We start from the raw sequence: 18,115 nt of genomic DNA on the forward strand, positions 1-18,115 counted from the left end.
TCCATAAAATGTTTGGTTTTTATCCCCCAGAACTCGTTTCGCAGGGGGGTATCTGTGAATCTGTCCATGCACATTTATCTTTTCCGAAGCTGAACTTTAAAACCATTCAATATTTCTTCACCAAAGTTGGCACGTAGATAGATCTGGAGGTGTATTAGTTCCTTTTGGTAGTTTGGGTATTCTTAGTAAAATATTTTTCGCGTTTCCATGGCAGCTTTGACTTAGACTGAAATTGGAAGTAAAATGGGGGATATTGATGACTGTGTCTTCTTGTTTTTATTGAAACCTGACGTGTAGATTCAAGAACACATGTCAGGTAAAGGAAATCAAGTGTTTGAGATAGTAAATTTAAGAATTATCATCATTGTTGATAATGTTCCAATTCAGACACTTATATAACTCTCATCTGACATTGAACAGTTCTAAACTAAACATTTCTTAGTATCATTAACATTTGACATGATGGCTGTGACAACTTCCTGTTGACCATGACATCTAGGAGCACTTGTACTGTTTCAGTCGCTACTATGAAGGGGATGCTCTCATTGCTGACCCAGTCGACGGTCCCATCTTTGCATCTCTACTTGGTGAGTCCCTGCTGAACTTGAATGGGGATATTGTTCAGGTTCCTCATGTGTGTTGTGTGAAGTGATTCATTGTGATTATGTGTGTACACTGGCTGGATTGTGGCTGCTCTCATATCAAAGAAAACTTTCCCTCTGTGCAGAAAAAGGCAGATAAGCATTAATCATGGAAATAGCAACACAAACATATTACCTCACTACTGAAACAGTAAAAACGCAAATGAAAGACTATAAACTGCAACATATTTATATCCGCAACCTTTGACTTCCACTGTGCATACACATTAGAATCCACTTCTTTCATATTTCTTAGCATCCATGAATTGCCGCATGTAGAAAAGGTTTTGAATATGTGGAGATAATTACTGTCAATCATATCATACAACTAAACATTTATGCAAACAAGTATGATGACAACGACGACAATAAGTGACAAATAACACAACAGTTATACAAATTGCAAATGCTTATAAAAGGGAAGGTAACTTTTGTTCAAGCTGAAAAATGGCAACGAGGTCCAAACTTCCTCTTCTTTGTTGCCATGTACAAAATTGAACTTACAGGCTTGTCAGTTTTTTTTCCAGTTTTAACACTTTAAAGTTGCCATCCTTACTGTTGCAGTTGTAAGATATTATGTTTGTATGTTTCCATCATTATGTGCGCTTCTCTTCAGAGTGGGTATGTTTTCTGTGGAAGGCCTGGGCTGGATGTTTTTGACGGGGTGATTTGGCAGCCCTGTGGTTAAAGTATTCACCCAGGTGTGAAGCTCATTTCTGGTGTCTCCTGCCATCATTTTGCTGGAGTATTGCTAAAAATGAAATATAGCCACACACACTCACTCACTCTAGACAGGAGAATATGTATCTGTCTGAGACTTGTTGAAATTCAGGGCAGTAGTCTGGGATGCAACATTAAACCCACTTTATCCTGCTGCTTCCAGTTGGTCCTTGTGCTCTGGACTACACCAAGATGAAGACGTCGGACCACTTCTGGACAGACCCCCCAGCAGATGAACTGGTACAGCGGCACCGCATACATTCCAGCGGCAACCATGCATTTACCACTCCTGGCTCTCCCAAACGACCTGGACTGCAGGTATTAGATCTTGCATCAGAACTGTCTCTCAATTACATTCAGACAATACAATAAATCCGATATGTATTCTATCTACCAGCACCTCCTCTCTCTCTCCTCCCCCTTCTTCACACACACACACACCCTCATAAGTAAGATATTCAGAATGGTCCAAGGCTGTTCCCACATCTTATCACTAGGATTGTAACTTTGATCCTTTGTCATGAACTTCTAACTGCTTTACTGCTGAGAGGGATGTCACAGTACATAAGTTTCATGAATCGATGTGTATCACAATACTCATGTCACGATTAGATACGTAGCACAATGCCTGTTTTCATGGCATTTTTTAACATAAATATTTCATATTTTATTATTGTCCATGAGAAGATCAAGATTTTTTACTTTCAGAGATTAAAAAGTTCCAATTTCCCGTCTTGGCACATGAAAAATAACTCTCATGACATAAAAAAACAGGATACAGTTGCAAAATTTAAACGATGCATAAATGTTTTCATACTGATATGTTCAAAACAAAATCACTACGGTTTTGATTGTATCGATAATTGTTTCATCATAGAAAAAGTGTTAATGTATCATGGCATACCTAAAGCTGAGACCGTAACTTTGTCATAACATTTTGGCGCAAGGTTCTGCTCCATGTTGCCTAATACAGTATCTATTTGATTATTGTTTAGTTTATTCTTACCCTCAGAAATATATTAAGTGTGATTTATATGATGAGTTGGTTGGATCCTAAAGTAAGAATGTGTGCTGTACATGTTGGTTATGATCAGCTACTAATCTACCAACAGTGTCTGTCTGTGTGTCCCCAGCTGCGTCGGAACCCCAGCTCCAGCAGTGAGGATAGCCCCAAGGCATTCCACATGTCAGCCCGGGAATATGTGGAATCGCTGCATCAGAACTCCAAGACAACGCTTCTCTATGGCAAGAACAATGTGCAGGTGCAGCCGGTACGTCTGAAAGATCAACTCAAACTCCATTGAATGGTGTATTGTGTCTTCATTCCAATAGACCCGTGAAGGTCCCAGGGTAGAATAGGCCTTCAGCAACCCATGCTTGCCTTAAAATCAACTATGCTTGTCATAAGAAGCGAGTAATGGGATCGGGTGGTCAGACTCGCTGACTTGGTTGGCACATGTCATTGGTTCCCAATTGCGCAAATCGATGCTCGTGTTGTTGATCATTGGATTGTCTGGTCCAGGCTCCATTATTTACAGACTGCCGCTGTATAACTGCAATACTGCTGAGTGTGGCATGACACTAAAGTCACTCACTTCATTCCAATTACATATTTTGTAATAAAATGTATGCATGAGATAGACTGTATGTGCTGGGGTAGCCTAGTTGTTAAAACACTGTTTATAATGTGTGAGTCTCCTTCTGGTGTCCCAAGCATGGAATATTGCTGAAAGTGACACGAAACCATAGTCCCTCACTCTGATATATTGGTTTGTTCTTTCCAGAAGGAGGACATTGGCCACCTAGCAGGCTACCTCTCTCTCCACCAAAGTGGCGAAGGCCTCATGATAATGTGGACACCTAACCAGCTCATGAATGGATGCTGTGATGAAGTTGGAGAAGAGACTGACCGCAGGTAGGTCACATGACCTGTGTAGTCACATGACCACCCAGGTAGCAGTCACCTAGGTCGTATCTTCCTACTGAGAAGATTTTTAACGTCCTATATAAGAATGTATATTCATCGTGTTTGGCTCTGATTTCCTACCATATCCACATTAGGACTTGTTATGGTTGGCATAATTTTTTCTGGTCCTCTTCAGACTTGACGGAGGTCGTACATCTGTCATAGTACCTGCTCTGTTGATCTTGCGTCATTGTCAAATATTGCCTGTATCAATCACTGGAAGATCTTGCTCAGACTTTGAGCAATTCCAGACTTATTTTCTGGTTCTTTGTACAGCTGTTGTATATTCCGTGTTGTTTGTAATTTTTATCTGTTTTTCATTTTCCCTTTCTTGAAGGTTGATAAAACTCGTAAGAAATTGTTTCATACCGTGTACTGTAGCAGTAACAGCCTACTAACCCAAAATAGGATAATTTAACCTTGTCCTGAGGGATGTGGGGTTTACCTTGTGCTTGAGGTGTGAGGTGTGGACCTGGTGCTTGGGGTCCTGTGCTTGAGGTGTGGACCTGGTGCTTGAGGTGTGGACCTGATGTGGACCTGGTGCTTGTGGTGTAAACCTGGTGCTTGAGGCATGGACTTGGTGGTTGAGGTGTGGACCTGATGCTTGAGGTCCTGTGCTTAAGGTGTGGACCTGGTGCTTGAGGTGTGGACCTGATGTGGACTTAATGATTGAGTTGTAAACCTGGTGCTTGAGGCATTGACTTGGTGGTTGAGGTGTGGACCTGGTGCTTGAGGTCCTGTGCTTGAGGTGTGGACCTGATTTAGACGTGGTGCTTGAGGTGTAAACCTGGTGCTCGAGGCATGACTTTGGTGGTTGATATGTGTACCTTGAAGTTGAGGTGTTGACCTGGAGGTTGAGACATGGACCTCATGGTTGATATTGGATCTGGAGGTGGAGGTGTGGACATAGAGGTTGTGGTGTGGATCTGGTGGTTGAGGTTTGGATGTGATGGTTGAGGTGTGGACATAGAGGTTGGGGTGTGGACCTGGTGGTGGAGGTTGAGGTGTGGGTCCGGTGGTTGAGGTGTGGACGTGATGGTTGAGGTGTGGACCTGGTGGTTGACATGTGGGCCTGGTGGTTGAGGTATGGACCTGGGGGTTGAGGTGTGGACCTGGTGGTTGAGGTTTGGACCTGTAGCTTGGGTAGTGGACCTGGTAGTTGTGTTGACATAGCTGTCTATGTCAGACAGGGATGCTGTGAAATACTGTAGTTTATAAGATGATATGAATGTCCGAAAAAATAGAATGAACAGTGTTTGTACCAGTTTGTCAGTTATGTCACTGTTCAGCGCTGTTCAAGCTGTAATGGGACCTAACATGCCTATCACTGGTTCACTGGTTCACAGTTACTGTCTCTAAACCTCCTGCTGCTGTATACAGCATCTCCAGCTCTATAATCTACATAGATCTCCAGCATGGTCCCTGAGTCACTAACATTTCAGTACAAGTATCTTTATGCTCAATAAACTATCATCCACTGACTTAAATAAGTTAATGTAACTCTACAAAGATCCAGCCTTGTTTATTTTCTGCTTTGTAGCTTATTTTTGCTATTTTTGTTTTGCTGGTGCTACCTGTGTGAATACTCAATTGGTAACCCTGGTAACAATCACAGCCAGTTATTGCGACGGAGAGCCAAACCTAAGCTGTGAGTAGGTCTTGCAGGAGTTATGTCCCCTGATTCACCAGGACCCATCTTCTGCATTATATATATCCTCTATCCATAATCACCTTGCTTGTATAACAGCTAGGAGGGACTGTCAGCATCTTGGATATTGCTACTGTGCAACTGTGTGTCAGATACCGTATATCTTACAACCAATTGTTTCTAAAGATATCTTTTGACTCATAGCAAGTCAGATAATTTTAAAACAAGTCTTGAGGAAACAGCATCTGACAAGCAAGAGTACAGTTATCTATTTCTAAACACCCAAAAATTGCACCATTTTAACAGCATCAAATAAATACGTATTGTGTCGATTCTCAAAGTCACAGTGGTGCATTGATGCAGAACACAATGGCCCTTGTGATGTCAGGAGTCTGCATACTGCTCTTGCCTAGTGTGGCCCTGTTGACAGACGGTTCTCGCATCATGGAGGTTGTGATGAATGCCAGACCCTGATTACTCAAAACAAACTCAAGTTTTGACAATTTAAAACAGCTGAATTCTGAACTCAGATGCATTTTTAGAATACAAAACCTCAAACAACTTAATATTATATTGAATTGTCTACTATATTTGCGTTTATTATTGATTTCAGTTCATTCTGAGAAATGCGTTTTCTCAAATTTGATTAAACACTGTAGTCAAAAGTCAGACCGGTAAGTTTGTTTCCGAGAAATCGGGGCCAGATAACACCTTCCAACAGATGAACTTATCAGGAATGAAATCCGTCAAAATCTGACTTTGTTGATTGAGATGAGTCTCTTACCTAAGATGGCACTTCGCTGTCAGTGTGTAAGAAAGCCTGTATCTATCACATCTATGCAAGATCTGTTTGTTTACTAAGATGATTTGGTCCTGCGTCTGCTGACCACACACTTCAAATGTTGATTCTGTTTTTAAGATCTGTTTCTTCACTAAAATCATTTCCGGGCAAAATTTTCACATTGTGACCAGAATAACAACAGATTTATTTTTTTCTTCATCCATCCCAGACGTTTAGTTAGAATATTGATTGTAAACTTTACCAGTTCTGAAGATTCTTTTGCAATATGGTCAATGGTGTATTGAAGCATTATATGTTGCGGATGGAAGCAGTAATAATTTTCCTTTAAAGAATTTGCTAAATGTTATTAATCAAGGCTGAGAAGATCAATATGATGTTTCTATGAAAGGTATAGAGTTTGGTCACACAGTACAGCCAGCTTGTCACAGGCAAGAGACATACTTGGGCATGCTCAGTGTACACGTTCCAAGAGGTGTTGGGCTAGTTATGGCAGTTGGGTGTGGTAGATTTTGTGCTGTTGGAAGACTAGTTCTGATACATTGCTGTGGCTATTTGAGGTGTCTGTAACCACTGATGTTATTCATCTACGAAGGACGTACACCAACACTCACACTTACACTCACATACATACTCGCACTCACTCACACACTCACACTCACTTGCACACACACGCTCACATTTACTCTCTCTCTCTCTCTCTCTCACACACACACACACAGACACAAACACATTTACTCTCTCTCTCACACACACACACACACAAACACAAACACTCACATTTACTCTCTCTCTCTCTCTCTCACACACTCACATTTACTCTCTCTCTCTTTCTCACACACACTCACACTCACACTCACACTCCCCACACTTCACACTTATATTCCCCACACAAACTTACACTTAAACACACACACACTCACACTCACACACCCATCCACTCACTCACTCACTCACTCACTCACTCACTCACTCACTCACTCACTCACTCACATCAATGTAATTATGATTGGATATAAGAAGCTTATGAGGGTAACAAAGACAATGCAGACTGGTCTCCCAGGGCAGGGTTATCCCCCAGCAAAACATGGTAGCCTCAGAAGGTGACATGGGAGGAACACTTTGTTTCTGAGCCATGGTTTGACTTGTTACAAGTCATTACAAACAATTCACAATAACCTCGCTATTCTCTCCCCTGCTTGCTTCTGCATGACCAGCACTTTATCTAAACTCTAGGAAATACTGGACTATGGTATATCCTTTCTTATTTTCAGAAACTTCACGGTATCTTACTTTGTAATTCTGTTTTATACCCCTGACATCAGTCAGAGTATATCAACTTATCAGGCACTGTACACCTCGTGAGACATGGTTGGGAGTAGGGGTGGAATTGGGAGTTGGGGGGCTTGGTTTGGACTCTTGATCTTAAAAAGGTAGCTAGGTATGCAAGTAAGGCTTTACGATGACATTAGCCTTTGTGCATCTTGAAGGGTTGTGAGCAGTTACATCCCTTAGTTGCCTTCAGTAGATCGTTGATGTGTCATTACCAGCTGTCTCCACAGTTGTTATTTAAAGGTATGTGTCTGTAACTGTGTCACTGTCGGCAATTTGCCGTGATGTTATTGACAAGTGTTCCGGCAGATCAAAATCTAATTCCATTACCGGTAGTTACTGTTGTGGCAGTTCTTTCACCTTACTCACGTGATTAATGGCAGTAAGAGCACCAGTGTTTCTGTTGTGAACATTGCCATGTCTCCAGCAGGATAACCAGTAGGTTATCATTTCTAGGTTCCATCAGTTCATGATCCGCAAAATCATCTCCACTAGTTACATAGAGATATTTGAGTGCCCATCGCTGTCCGAGTCATCCATTGACGCTGTGCCCGTTTTGAACAAACCAAAATGTCTGCAGTGTCTGTCTCTGTAACTAGATCTTATATTTGTCATTGTACTGGAATCATGGTTTTTGTAACTGCATGTGTTTTCACTTGTCTTTGCCAACAAAATGCAACTTTTTCTGTTTTGCTTGATTTATAAAGATGAATGTTCATGTTTATTTTTCTAAAAAGTTTTAAAAAAATTACTCAATGGTGTCTAAAGTATTGTATGAAGGATTGATTTCCCTGCCAGTGGCGCCTTGGCAGTGGGTACATAATGCATGGTACTAGTTGACTAATTCATAGATAATGGATGTAGTTTTCTAGCTCTCTGGTACTCTCTATTCCTTGCTCAAATGTCCAGGTAAACAGACACACTCCAGGTTATATTGGGGGGACTGCTATTCTTAGTTCATGACAATAGTCAGGACTGGCATTCTTTGTGATATCGTGTGTAGCCTCATAAGGACCTTCAGGGCGGTTTGATCTGATATGGAAACTAAGTAAACTCTGACTGACTAGAGCTCCAAAGTATACTGTGTTGCCGTCACTACAGTGTAAGTTCATGTAGTAATATTCTCATACAGAGTATTCAAATTAATTAACTTAAAGATAAAATTTCTGAATAAAACTGGCATGTATATAAATTTTCTAAGCCAACTGTAATTTGAAAGGGTACAAAAGAACCAAAAATTCGTCTTTGTTGACCAAACATGTATCAGATATTTCAGCCAAGGACCAGTGTCTCCGAGCAGATAAAGTGTTAGTAAGTGCCAGTAGTCTGTGGTATTACCTGTTTGTCCATTTGAGGTATGGACATAGTACATGTGTTGCTGTTTGTGTGAGGGGTGTTACCAGCTCCCAGTAGTGTAATGTGATTGTACAGACATGGTGGGTAGGAGTGACTGAGCTGCTAGTTGTCTCCCCTTACTCAGTGTTACTATCGTAGCTGCTGGGTGAAATAGGAACAGAAAGTTGTGAGGTTGATCAGAATCTGTGTACTTCAGGCTGAACTGTAACATATGAATTAGGCTTTATGCTTTTTAGATGAACCAATAATATAATCAATTTTTAATGCCTGTTCAATTTTTAATGCCTATTTTCATTTGTTGTTTAATTTTCTCTGTCTTCTCGTGGGTATTTTTATTTCTCTGTTTCTTACACACACATTGATGGCATCTATTGACATGGTTACAGGTGCCCGGTGACCCTATATTTTCATAGAGCAGTACATGTTGATCCTTCTCCTTGCAGTATGTACTGGGAGTTTGCCATGACCATCTACGTTGACGAGATTGTCTACATCCACTGCCACCAACAACGTAAGTCAGTCAGTCAGTCAGTCAGTCAGTCAGTCACTCATCCAGTCAGTCAGCAATTAATTGATTTACAAGTGTCAGAGTAATATTGCTGTAATGATGCATTGAACCATCAATGGATTGCAATTGTTGAGTCTTTCGATTGCTGCATTGATAGGATCGTAATTGATTTCCTTCGATAAATGCACAGTACAAACTACAGGAAGTACCATATTGGTTCACTTTGACTCAGAGTTATCTGTCCCTGTTATCTCTTAAACAAATATGACTGTTTACTTTATGTGAGTTTCAAGTTTCTTGTCAGTTATTTAAAGAGACTGAAAATACTTAAACTTGTTTTATTTCATATTAACTGCATTCAATCCAGACTGTTGGCAGGTGTGGGTGAAATAACAAGAATAAAGCTGACACTGTTGAACAACAATAATGACATTTTGGAAGTGTCCGTATTGCTTCTCACCATCCCCATGCTGTTGAAAAGAATTAGTTTAGAACATTCACTGTTATGTCCTCATCTTCCTGTTTCTAATGCCTTAATGTTTCTGCAGCCGACTGTGGAGGTACGATTGTCCTGGTGGGGCAAGATGGGGTGCAGCGTCCTCCCATCCACTTCCCCAAGGGGGGGCACCTGCTGGCCTTCCTGTCCTGCCTGGAGACTGGGCTTCTCCCCCATGGGCAGCTGGACCCTCCTCTCTGGTCTCAGAGGGGGAAAGGTAATCACCAAGTTTGTGTTCCAAACGTTCCTCACCATATATCATAGGGATGGAATTTGAGAGCTTGTTAGGCAGTGTGTTGCAGTCATCTTTGAGATCAGTAAGTAACTTTTTCTCATGAATGTTCCAAAATGATAATTAGGTGTGTGGCACACATAACTAGAACCTAGAATGTTTGCTGGTCATGATAAGGGCCAGGGTGTGATTGCTCACATGACTACAGTACAGACAGAAAATCTCTGATGACATCTACTGTGATATTGCAGGACTTTTCCTAAAAGCAGCACAAGATCATGCTCACTCAGAAAAATGATTATGTATGACATGTTGAATATGTGTTAAAAACTGTTACCTGTGTAATAAGAGTGTTGCATATGTTGCATGTGTGGTAAATGTTATGTATTCTGATGCGTGATAAATGTGGTACATATGCTGGATGTATGTGTCTTAAATGTGACTCTTTAAGCTAATCGGAACTCTACTCAAACTTACAATTTTGCAGTTTCTTTCCCAACAGGCAAAGTGTTCCCCAAGTTGAAGCGTAAGGGAAGTCGCCTGTCAAGCGGCAGCAGCCATGGCAGCACCAGCAGCTCCAGCGCAGATGAGGACGAGGCTACTGACTACGTCTTCAGGATCATTGCTTCTTTCAAGCCTGATCTGATCAGTAAGTAGGACCTGGGGTTGATTCACAAGCCTGTTGCTGAAAGTAAGAGTCTCAAGATACTCAGTATTTATTACAAACAGGACTAATTCTCCTTGTTTTATTTGTTTGACCTTTCGTTACACATATTGTGACATGAGATGGTTAGATCTGTTATCGAGGATTATTTTTTTTTCAGCTGCTGAAATGATGGACCCAAAAGCCAAACCTACCGGTGAACGTTCCCCATGGCCGGTACGTCGCCACCTTCCGCCCAGCCCACTAGCACAGTCCTCTGTGCAGTCGTACGCCCGTGCCCAGGAAGTGCAGAACAACACGTGTCTGACCCAGTCCCAGGCCAATCACAGGTACCTGTACGTGTACGTCCACACGTAGCGGCATGCCAACCTGCAGAACACACCATACTGCTGTATCTAGTGCCCAGTTCTAAACCTTCACACAGCGCCATGCTAACCCATTCTCTGATCTCTCGTACCAATAACTGGTGCCCCATTCTGAAACTTCACACATTCATGCTAACCCGTTCAGTGATCTCTTGTACCAATAAGTAGTGCCTGGTTTCAAAACTTGACAAGGTGCTGTGCTAACCCGTTCACTGATCTCTCGTACCAATAAGTAATGCCAGTTTCTAAAACTTCACAAGGTGCCATGCTAACATATTCACTGATGTCTCGTACCAATAACACATTCTGCTGCCAAACGATATGTCAAGTCTTACTCAGTCACTTCAGACAAACCATTGATCTCTCTTGGGTAGGTAATCCCGTACAGATCTAACTACAAGAATTCAGGGAGACTGATGAAACCGAATGTTTCCCTTAGCAGTAACACAATAGTTTAAACTGGGTTTCTACAAGGGTGCTACATAAGACATGCAGTTGTATTTCAAACAATCACAAGATGGTGTAATTTGGAATATTATGGTGATTATTTTATGCTGTCAAAAGAAGTGAATGAATGCTAATGATTTTAGTTGTATACTTTGTCAAAAGTTCAAATTTCGTCAAATTCCAAAATTTGGAGAAAATTCTCAAATCTAAAACTATTTGAGGGTTGATCAGTGTTTGTTTGAAAGGCATATAGTGTAGCTGTGAGTTGGCATGCATGTAGTGTCATTGTATTGTCAACATTTAGTTTTGTTCTGATTTATGTGTTGTCATGTCAGTGCTGGAACAGATGAAAGAGATTGAAGTGTGTATTATTTATGATATATATTTACACTTACTGTGTTCGTTCATGAATTCTTTGGCCCCCAATAGAAACATCTTGGATAGTTTTGTAATCAGACATATGACAAAGTTTTGAATAATCCTGCCAGTGGCCACTTATCCATTATCCAACAGTTCCTCTCCATCCATCATTAAATTTAGTTTCCATTGTAACCATTTGGAAACAGTTGCCATTGGTGTTCCATTAGACAACCGCTCTGCTTACTTCTGTTTTGGACTGAGGTAACTTTCTAAATACTGGCCAGGGTCTAGTCGTCTGGACCAACCAACCAACCAACCATCTCTCCAGGCATGTTAACTCATCTGCAAGATTGATTTTATTTCATTCAGGGTATTCGTGTAATGATTCATGGATAAGAGGCTGAAACTTCTTTTGTCATGTTGATTATTCCCATTGTGAGTAAACACGTCTCTACAAAACTGTAGCCATAATGACATAAAGCTCTTTTTCTTCGATTTGGGAAGTTTTAGTGATATTTATCACAGAATATTGGACATTTATCAGACATTCTTAGATACCCAATAGTTCCACATCTACAGTAGACTGCAGCGGATGGGATGGAGCAGCCTCGCTATAGCAACAGATTGTCTTGCACATCACCGTCATATCATTTCTCTCACTGAACTGACTGTTTTTTGCTGTCTTTAAAATTTATTTCATTATGGTAAAAAATTGTGTTATTCAGTGCATGAAATTGTTTTTCTAACATGTTTTGTGATATTTTTTTTTGTAAAAATGTTTCTTTTGGACTTTAAAGATATTTAATGTTTCATTGTTATTTTTTAGAAACTGGGAAACAAGGTAAGGTGCTCGTTATATGAAACTGTGTGTTGTATACTGACCTTGTTCTATACTGAGGATGCACTCTCTCAAACCGCATGACCATTTTATTGTCTTTGAGGGACAGAATCTCATTTTCCACCATATCGTCCACCCATTTCAAGTTTTTACCTTTTGTCCATACCTTCAAGTTAACTTTTGGCTTTTTTTTAAATAAGAAAGTTTCCTATGTTTTCTTCTTATCTTCAAGTTCATGCATCAATTTTTCTTTACATTAAATAGTGTTAAATGTTGTAGCTCTGTTCCTTTCATCCTATATACGACCAATCTTTGTTGTAAGTACTGTCTTGAAGTGTACACTCCTCCCTTCATTTATCGACCTGTGAAGGTCCCGGGATAGAATAGCCTTCAGCAACCCAAGCTTGCCATAAAAGGCAACTATCCTTGTCATAGGCAACTAACGGGATCGGGTGGTCAGACTTGCTGACTTGGTTGACACTAGTCATCAGTTCCTATTTGTGCAGATTGATGCTCATGCTGTTAATCACTGGATTGTCTGGTCCAGACTCGATTATTCAGAGACAGCTGCCATATATCTGGAATTTTGCTGCGTGCAGGGATCGTTGTAAACAAAATTAACTCTAACTTTTTCCAGGCCCTTACTTTACCCATTACTGTCAAGATTTCTATCCCTTTGTTTTGACCAGATCTGGTCTGTGACAGACCATCGGTGGAAGTGTACTTACATTCATTTGTTCTCACTGAGCGTTACAAGTTTCATTCATTTCATCGTACATAAAGAGTTCTTTGGAATAATAGTAAATATGTACACATTATTGCAAATACTTGAGTCCTCTATGGTTCTCGACATCACAAACATTGTGCCCACTCTGCTGCTGTAGCTAGTGGGTTGCAGAAGCCACGGTCAGTGTTGTACATTGTCCCAGAAAAGATTATAAGAGAAATAACCTACTGGTTGACTAGTATTAGATGTGCACGACCTGACAAATGACACCAATTTACATATATGGGAACACCCTCCAGAACGTTCCGTTTGAAACAAGAGGAAAACAGGTTGTCGTCTAAATATTGAAAATTTCAATTTCCTTGTGCAAATCATGTTTTGATTGTTACATCATACTACTGGACACATGTTAAACAGAAGCAGCATTGAGTTCACGGCAGTCAGCATGTATTGCACGTGCTTAACCACTGATCTACCTCATGTACCTGTAGCAACCAAGTGTATTCATCTACATTCCCTGCCCCGCCTACTTGTCACAAATGCATTTACTGCGCTGGCTCATCTAATACGTGTCAAGCAGTGGTCAGATTTATGTACTACATTTCCCTTATGAATACATGTTGACAGCTGCTTACAAAGGTTCACATTTTACTGGGAATTCCCATATTTAGGTCCACACAAAATTTATACCATGGACTAAAATACGGGATTTCTTTCCGTGGGCTTAAATTTGGATTTAATTTTTGTGTTTTTAAATTGACATTCATTTCCAAATGCTCTATATACTCTCTGTAGAGTCACTGTCTTAGATGCCAGTCTGTCTACTCATGATAGATTGTGTTCTGCATTAATTAGGCTGTCAACTTTATCATTCACGTTCACATTTACTCACCCGAGATAGCATTTTCCTAATTTTAAATTTTGAATTTATAAACCAGTTTCCTCATTGAAGAGTTTTCAAAAAAGTTTTATTTTTTTCATTTTTGTCAAAATATTGTGCATTTTCGAAATTTAGCCTTGGGTTTGAATATGGTTAAGATATATCATCACTAGAAAAGTAAATTTCCAAGCCTAAAATATGGGAATTCCCGGTACTCCCTCACTTCACTTGATGAGATAATCCACAACTTCTGGTAGCTGTTACACTGTCAGTAAATGAGTATTTTGTTGCGAGCTATGAGGAGGTATGCTGTGTGTTGCAGGGCCCACATCAAGCAGCTATGTGACACAATGAGGAAACAGATCATATCACGAGCATTTTACGGATGTAAGTATAGTTGAAGAAGGATACAATATATTCAGCAATATTTTGTAATTAAAATAGACCCATGAGGATATAGATTAGAACTGGTCTTGAGCAACCCATGTTTGTCATAAGATGGAACCAATGAGATTATTTGGTCAGACTCAAGTAAACATTTTCATGATTTCAACAGAAATAGGGCAGGGTTCAGCAGACATAGGGAAGAGTACAACAGAAGATTATAGGGAACAACAGAAGTAGAGTAGGATACAACCGATGTGGGGATGGGTTCAACAAATGTAGGGTAGGATTCAGCAGACAGTGGGTAGGGTTCAACATATCTAGGGTTTAAGAGACAAAGGAGAGAGTTCAGTAGACGTAGGGCTGAATTGAATTAGGTAAATATCAAAGTATGTTTGACCTAAAGTAACATTAAACTGATAAGTATTGTTGAACTAATGGAGTAGTGTTGAACTATTTGACTGAAGTATACAATGCATAACCTGGTCAGGGCTTGCCCACTGCCGCCACCTGAAGACGGTGCGCACCCACCTGTCCGGGCTCGTACACAACACCATCGTGGCAGCAGACGACCCTTGTGATGCCAGTCAGGGTCTCACACCAGAGAAGTGGGAGGAGCTGAATGTTGATGGAGTGGTATGTGTTCATGTCAATAGATCCTACCTGTTACGTCTATCCTGTCCCATGTATAATGGGTCCAACGTTGAAGGAATAAAGGATGATTGTAGCCTCTTTTCATGACTGCATGTGATGACAGGCTAATTACGGTGACTACTGTTGTCTGATTACTATGACTACTGATGGTGGATTACCATGGCTACTGATAGCTGGTTGTCATGGCAACTCATGGCTGATTACCATGACCACTGATGGCTAGTTGCCATGAATACTGATGACTGGCTGCCATGGATACTGATACCTGGTTACCATAGATACTAATGTGTGTCAGGTTTCAGTAGGTCAGGACTTTTTCACATAAAGTGGTATGATTATTGAGGTCGTTACTAGTTCTTCATAGCATAGATTTCCAGGTTGAGTGGGTGCCCAGCCACATGTGGTCATTGTAAGAGGCAACTTGTGAATTGGAATCTCCTTGGTTAATGCCATATTAAAGGCACCTCTTTATATGAATCACTGAATTGTCTAGTCGAGACTAGATTATATACAAGCAGTTGTCACGGCATGATTGTTAGTAAATGTATCATTAAGCATCTCACACGGTGAGTTAATCTGCCAGTCCTGTATTGCAGGTGCAGAATGCAGGAGAGATCTATAGACTCGTGTATTATGGTGGCATATCGCAGGAACTGAGGAAAGATGTAAGTAGTTAGAAAACTTTTGTCAATCATTGTGTTGTCAAATGTGAGACTTTGGTCAGTTATTCAGCAACCTGTAAAGTATGTTTCATAAATGCTTGTGTAAATGTGTGATTGTCACCTAAACTGTATGGAAAAGATAATTTTATTGTTTAGACTTGAATTGTATGTCAAATGTCACTGGTAGCAAAAATATAAATAAAGTTCAGAAGGCTAATCTTTAAGGAGGCCATCAACTAAGGGAGATAATTCATCCATCCTGAAGTGTGCTGTTGCCTGATTGCAGGTGTGGCCTTACCTGTTGGGGCACTATAAGTTTGAGAGCAAGCTGGAGGAGCGAGAAGCCAGAGATGCTCATGTGAGGAATGAATATGAGCGTGTCATGTCGGAGTGGCTGGCGGTAGAGGCCATTGTTCGGCAGAGGGACAAAGAAATAATGGCGGCCAACCTCGCCAAGCTCTCTCAGGAGAGCACTGACGGACATATTCCACTTGTGAGAAAAGACTCGAGTTTGAGTAACGAGGTGTTCGAGTCATTTGACTCTGAGGAATATTCCCACCCCGACACAGTTATGGAGGAGAGTTCTACAGCATTGACCACACCGACCCCTGAACGTAAGCCAAGTATAGAACTAACAAGAGTTGACACTATTGTGCAGACGGACTCACCAGCCCACCATCGCAGGATTAGCTCCCTTGCAGACAGCCCTGATGATGGGTTGGGCGACTCTATAGCACGAGGAGGTTCTCTCACCGATAGGTCCAAATATGATTCTGTGGATTCTGAAGCGACAGACATTTCCAAACCTGATCGTGAGGGGAGTGTGGAGAGGAGTGTGGTTGTGACCAAGTTGTCGGTGGACAGCGCTGTGATTGAGGAGGAGACTAATGACAGGGATTACTCTCATTGTCATCTCAGGGACAAGTTAACCTCCATCGGGACAGATGAGCGTTTGACGGATGCACTGACTGTAGAGGGCGCCGGTATGACTTCGGCGTTTGAGCATGAAACCCTTGGTGTGTGGGCTAGCTTACTTCTCTCTCTCCATCTGTCGTGCCACAAACAGATGGGTTCATGCACAGAAAGTCATTTATGACCCAAAATAAGATCATTTTATTTTTTTAAAGTCAGTTTCAGATATTTAAGATTTTACTTTAACATATTTGGACTTCATGAGTTCCTTTTTCCAGTATTATTCTTTGTGTTTGTAAAATTATGATATTGTAAGAATATAATAAGAATGCACAAAAAAGCGAGGTAGCATCATAATGAACTGCACTGGTTATTATTTTTCTGAGTGAACATTTGTCATTTGTTTTCAAAAAAAAATCTGTACCCATCTATTTGTGATAGCTCAGCTTTCCAATTAATTATTCATTTATTACACTGATAACAGAGTGAACACAGCTTAAATAACTCAGTGCTGATTTGCAGCCTCAGTGTATGTACTATAAGAGGGATGTAATGGCTGTGACTGTTTCCTGAGAGTTATTTGTTGGAATGTCAAGGTGACTGCGTGGCTCCATCAAGTTCTTGCTGTGGCAGGTGGACCCATCCAGTTCTAGCTAGGGGCATGTGGATCCATCCAGTTTTAGCAGGGGGAATGTGGATCCATCCAGTTCTAGCTGGGATCTGGTGGATCCATCCAGTTTTCTCTAGGGACAGGTGGATCTATCCAGTACTAGTTATGTTCTGGTGGATTGATCCAGTTTTAGTTACGGGCAGGTGGATCCATCCAGTGTGGGGGCAATGGTGTGTACTCTGATAAATGGGCATCAGTGCACAGAAAGTTGAGAATCCTGTGACCAGAAATGTTCAAGAATTTAGTAAAGATTAGGAATTTACATGGATCATGTCATGTCTCTGGCCACAACGTTAACTTCTGAGGGTGAGGGTGTTTTTGTTTCTTCTATCAAGAAACAGTGCATTGTGGGTTTTTTGTCAGTGTGATTATATCTACAGATACCATTGATATTTTGAACATGGATGCAAATACAATACAACTCCCAATTTAATGAACAAGATATCATGGTAAGTGCAGAGCAGAGAAAATATGAATGAACAAATGATTCTTGGATAACGTCACAAATGTTGATGTTGAGTGGGAAGAAATTTAACCTTTAGACAGCTTGAGGTCGGAGAGAGTGTATCTGGATTTCTGCCACTTAAGCAATATCCAAGCATTATGTACATGTCCGACAACAGGCTTTACACATTGTATCCATGAGGGAATTGAACCTAGGTCTTACAAATGACACACAAATGCTTTAACCACTGGGCTACTGGATTGCCTCTCAAGAAAATACAGCAGTTATAGCAACTTTTGACTTTGTGGTGTAAATGAAGGCTCTCTATAGTGGGAAAGTGACCAGGAACATGGATTAAAAACTGGATGTTTTTAATGTGATAAATATGGTTGTGTCACATGATGTGTGG

General features: G+C 40.8%; 1 protein-coding gene across 8 annotated transcripts in view; it reads left to right on the top strand.

Annotated features, from left to right (window-relative positions):
- The window catches only part of LOC137293095 (small G protein signaling modulator 1-like), a 48,730-nt gene that overhangs the window by 25,586 nt on the left and 5,029 nt on the right, over positions 1 to 18,115 (top strand). The window contains exons 5-16 of one of the 8 annotated variants that reach the window (XM_067823889.1): positions 520 to 587; positions 1,525 to 1,679; positions 2,495 to 2,632; positions 3,146 to 3,276; positions 8,906 to 8,973; positions 9,519 to 9,683; positions 10,186 to 10,347; positions 10,523 to 10,691; positions 14,302 to 14,366; positions 14,854 to 14,999; positions 15,614 to 15,682; positions 15,966 to 16,662. In XM_067823889.1, the coding sequence (XP_067679990.1) occupies positions 520 to 587; positions 1,525 to 1,679; positions 2,495 to 2,632; positions 3,146 to 3,276; positions 8,906 to 8,973; positions 9,519 to 9,683; positions 10,186 to 10,347; positions 10,523 to 10,691; positions 14,302 to 14,366; positions 14,854 to 14,999; positions 15,614 to 15,682; positions 15,966 to 16,662 (2,033 nt within the window). Of the gene's footprint in view, positions 1 to 519; positions 588 to 1,524; positions 1,680 to 2,473; positions 2,633 to 3,145; positions 3,277 to 8,905; positions 8,974 to 9,518; positions 9,684 to 10,185; positions 10,348 to 10,522; positions 10,698 to 14,301; positions 14,367 to 14,853; positions 15,000 to 15,613; positions 15,683 to 15,965; positions 16,696 to 18,115 lie in introns of all 8 variants that reach the window. The other 7 variants (XM_067823882.1, XM_067823886.1, XM_067823883.1 and 4 more) reach the window with 7 other exon arrangements.

Source organism: Haliotis asinina, chromosome 1, assembly GCF_037392515.1.
Source record: "Haliotis asinina isolate JCU_RB_2024 chromosome 1, JCU_Hal_asi_v2, whole genome shotgun sequence".
Classification (NCBI taxonomy): domain Eukaryota; kingdom Metazoa; phylum Mollusca; class Gastropoda; order Lepetellida; family Haliotidae; genus Haliotis; species Haliotis asinina.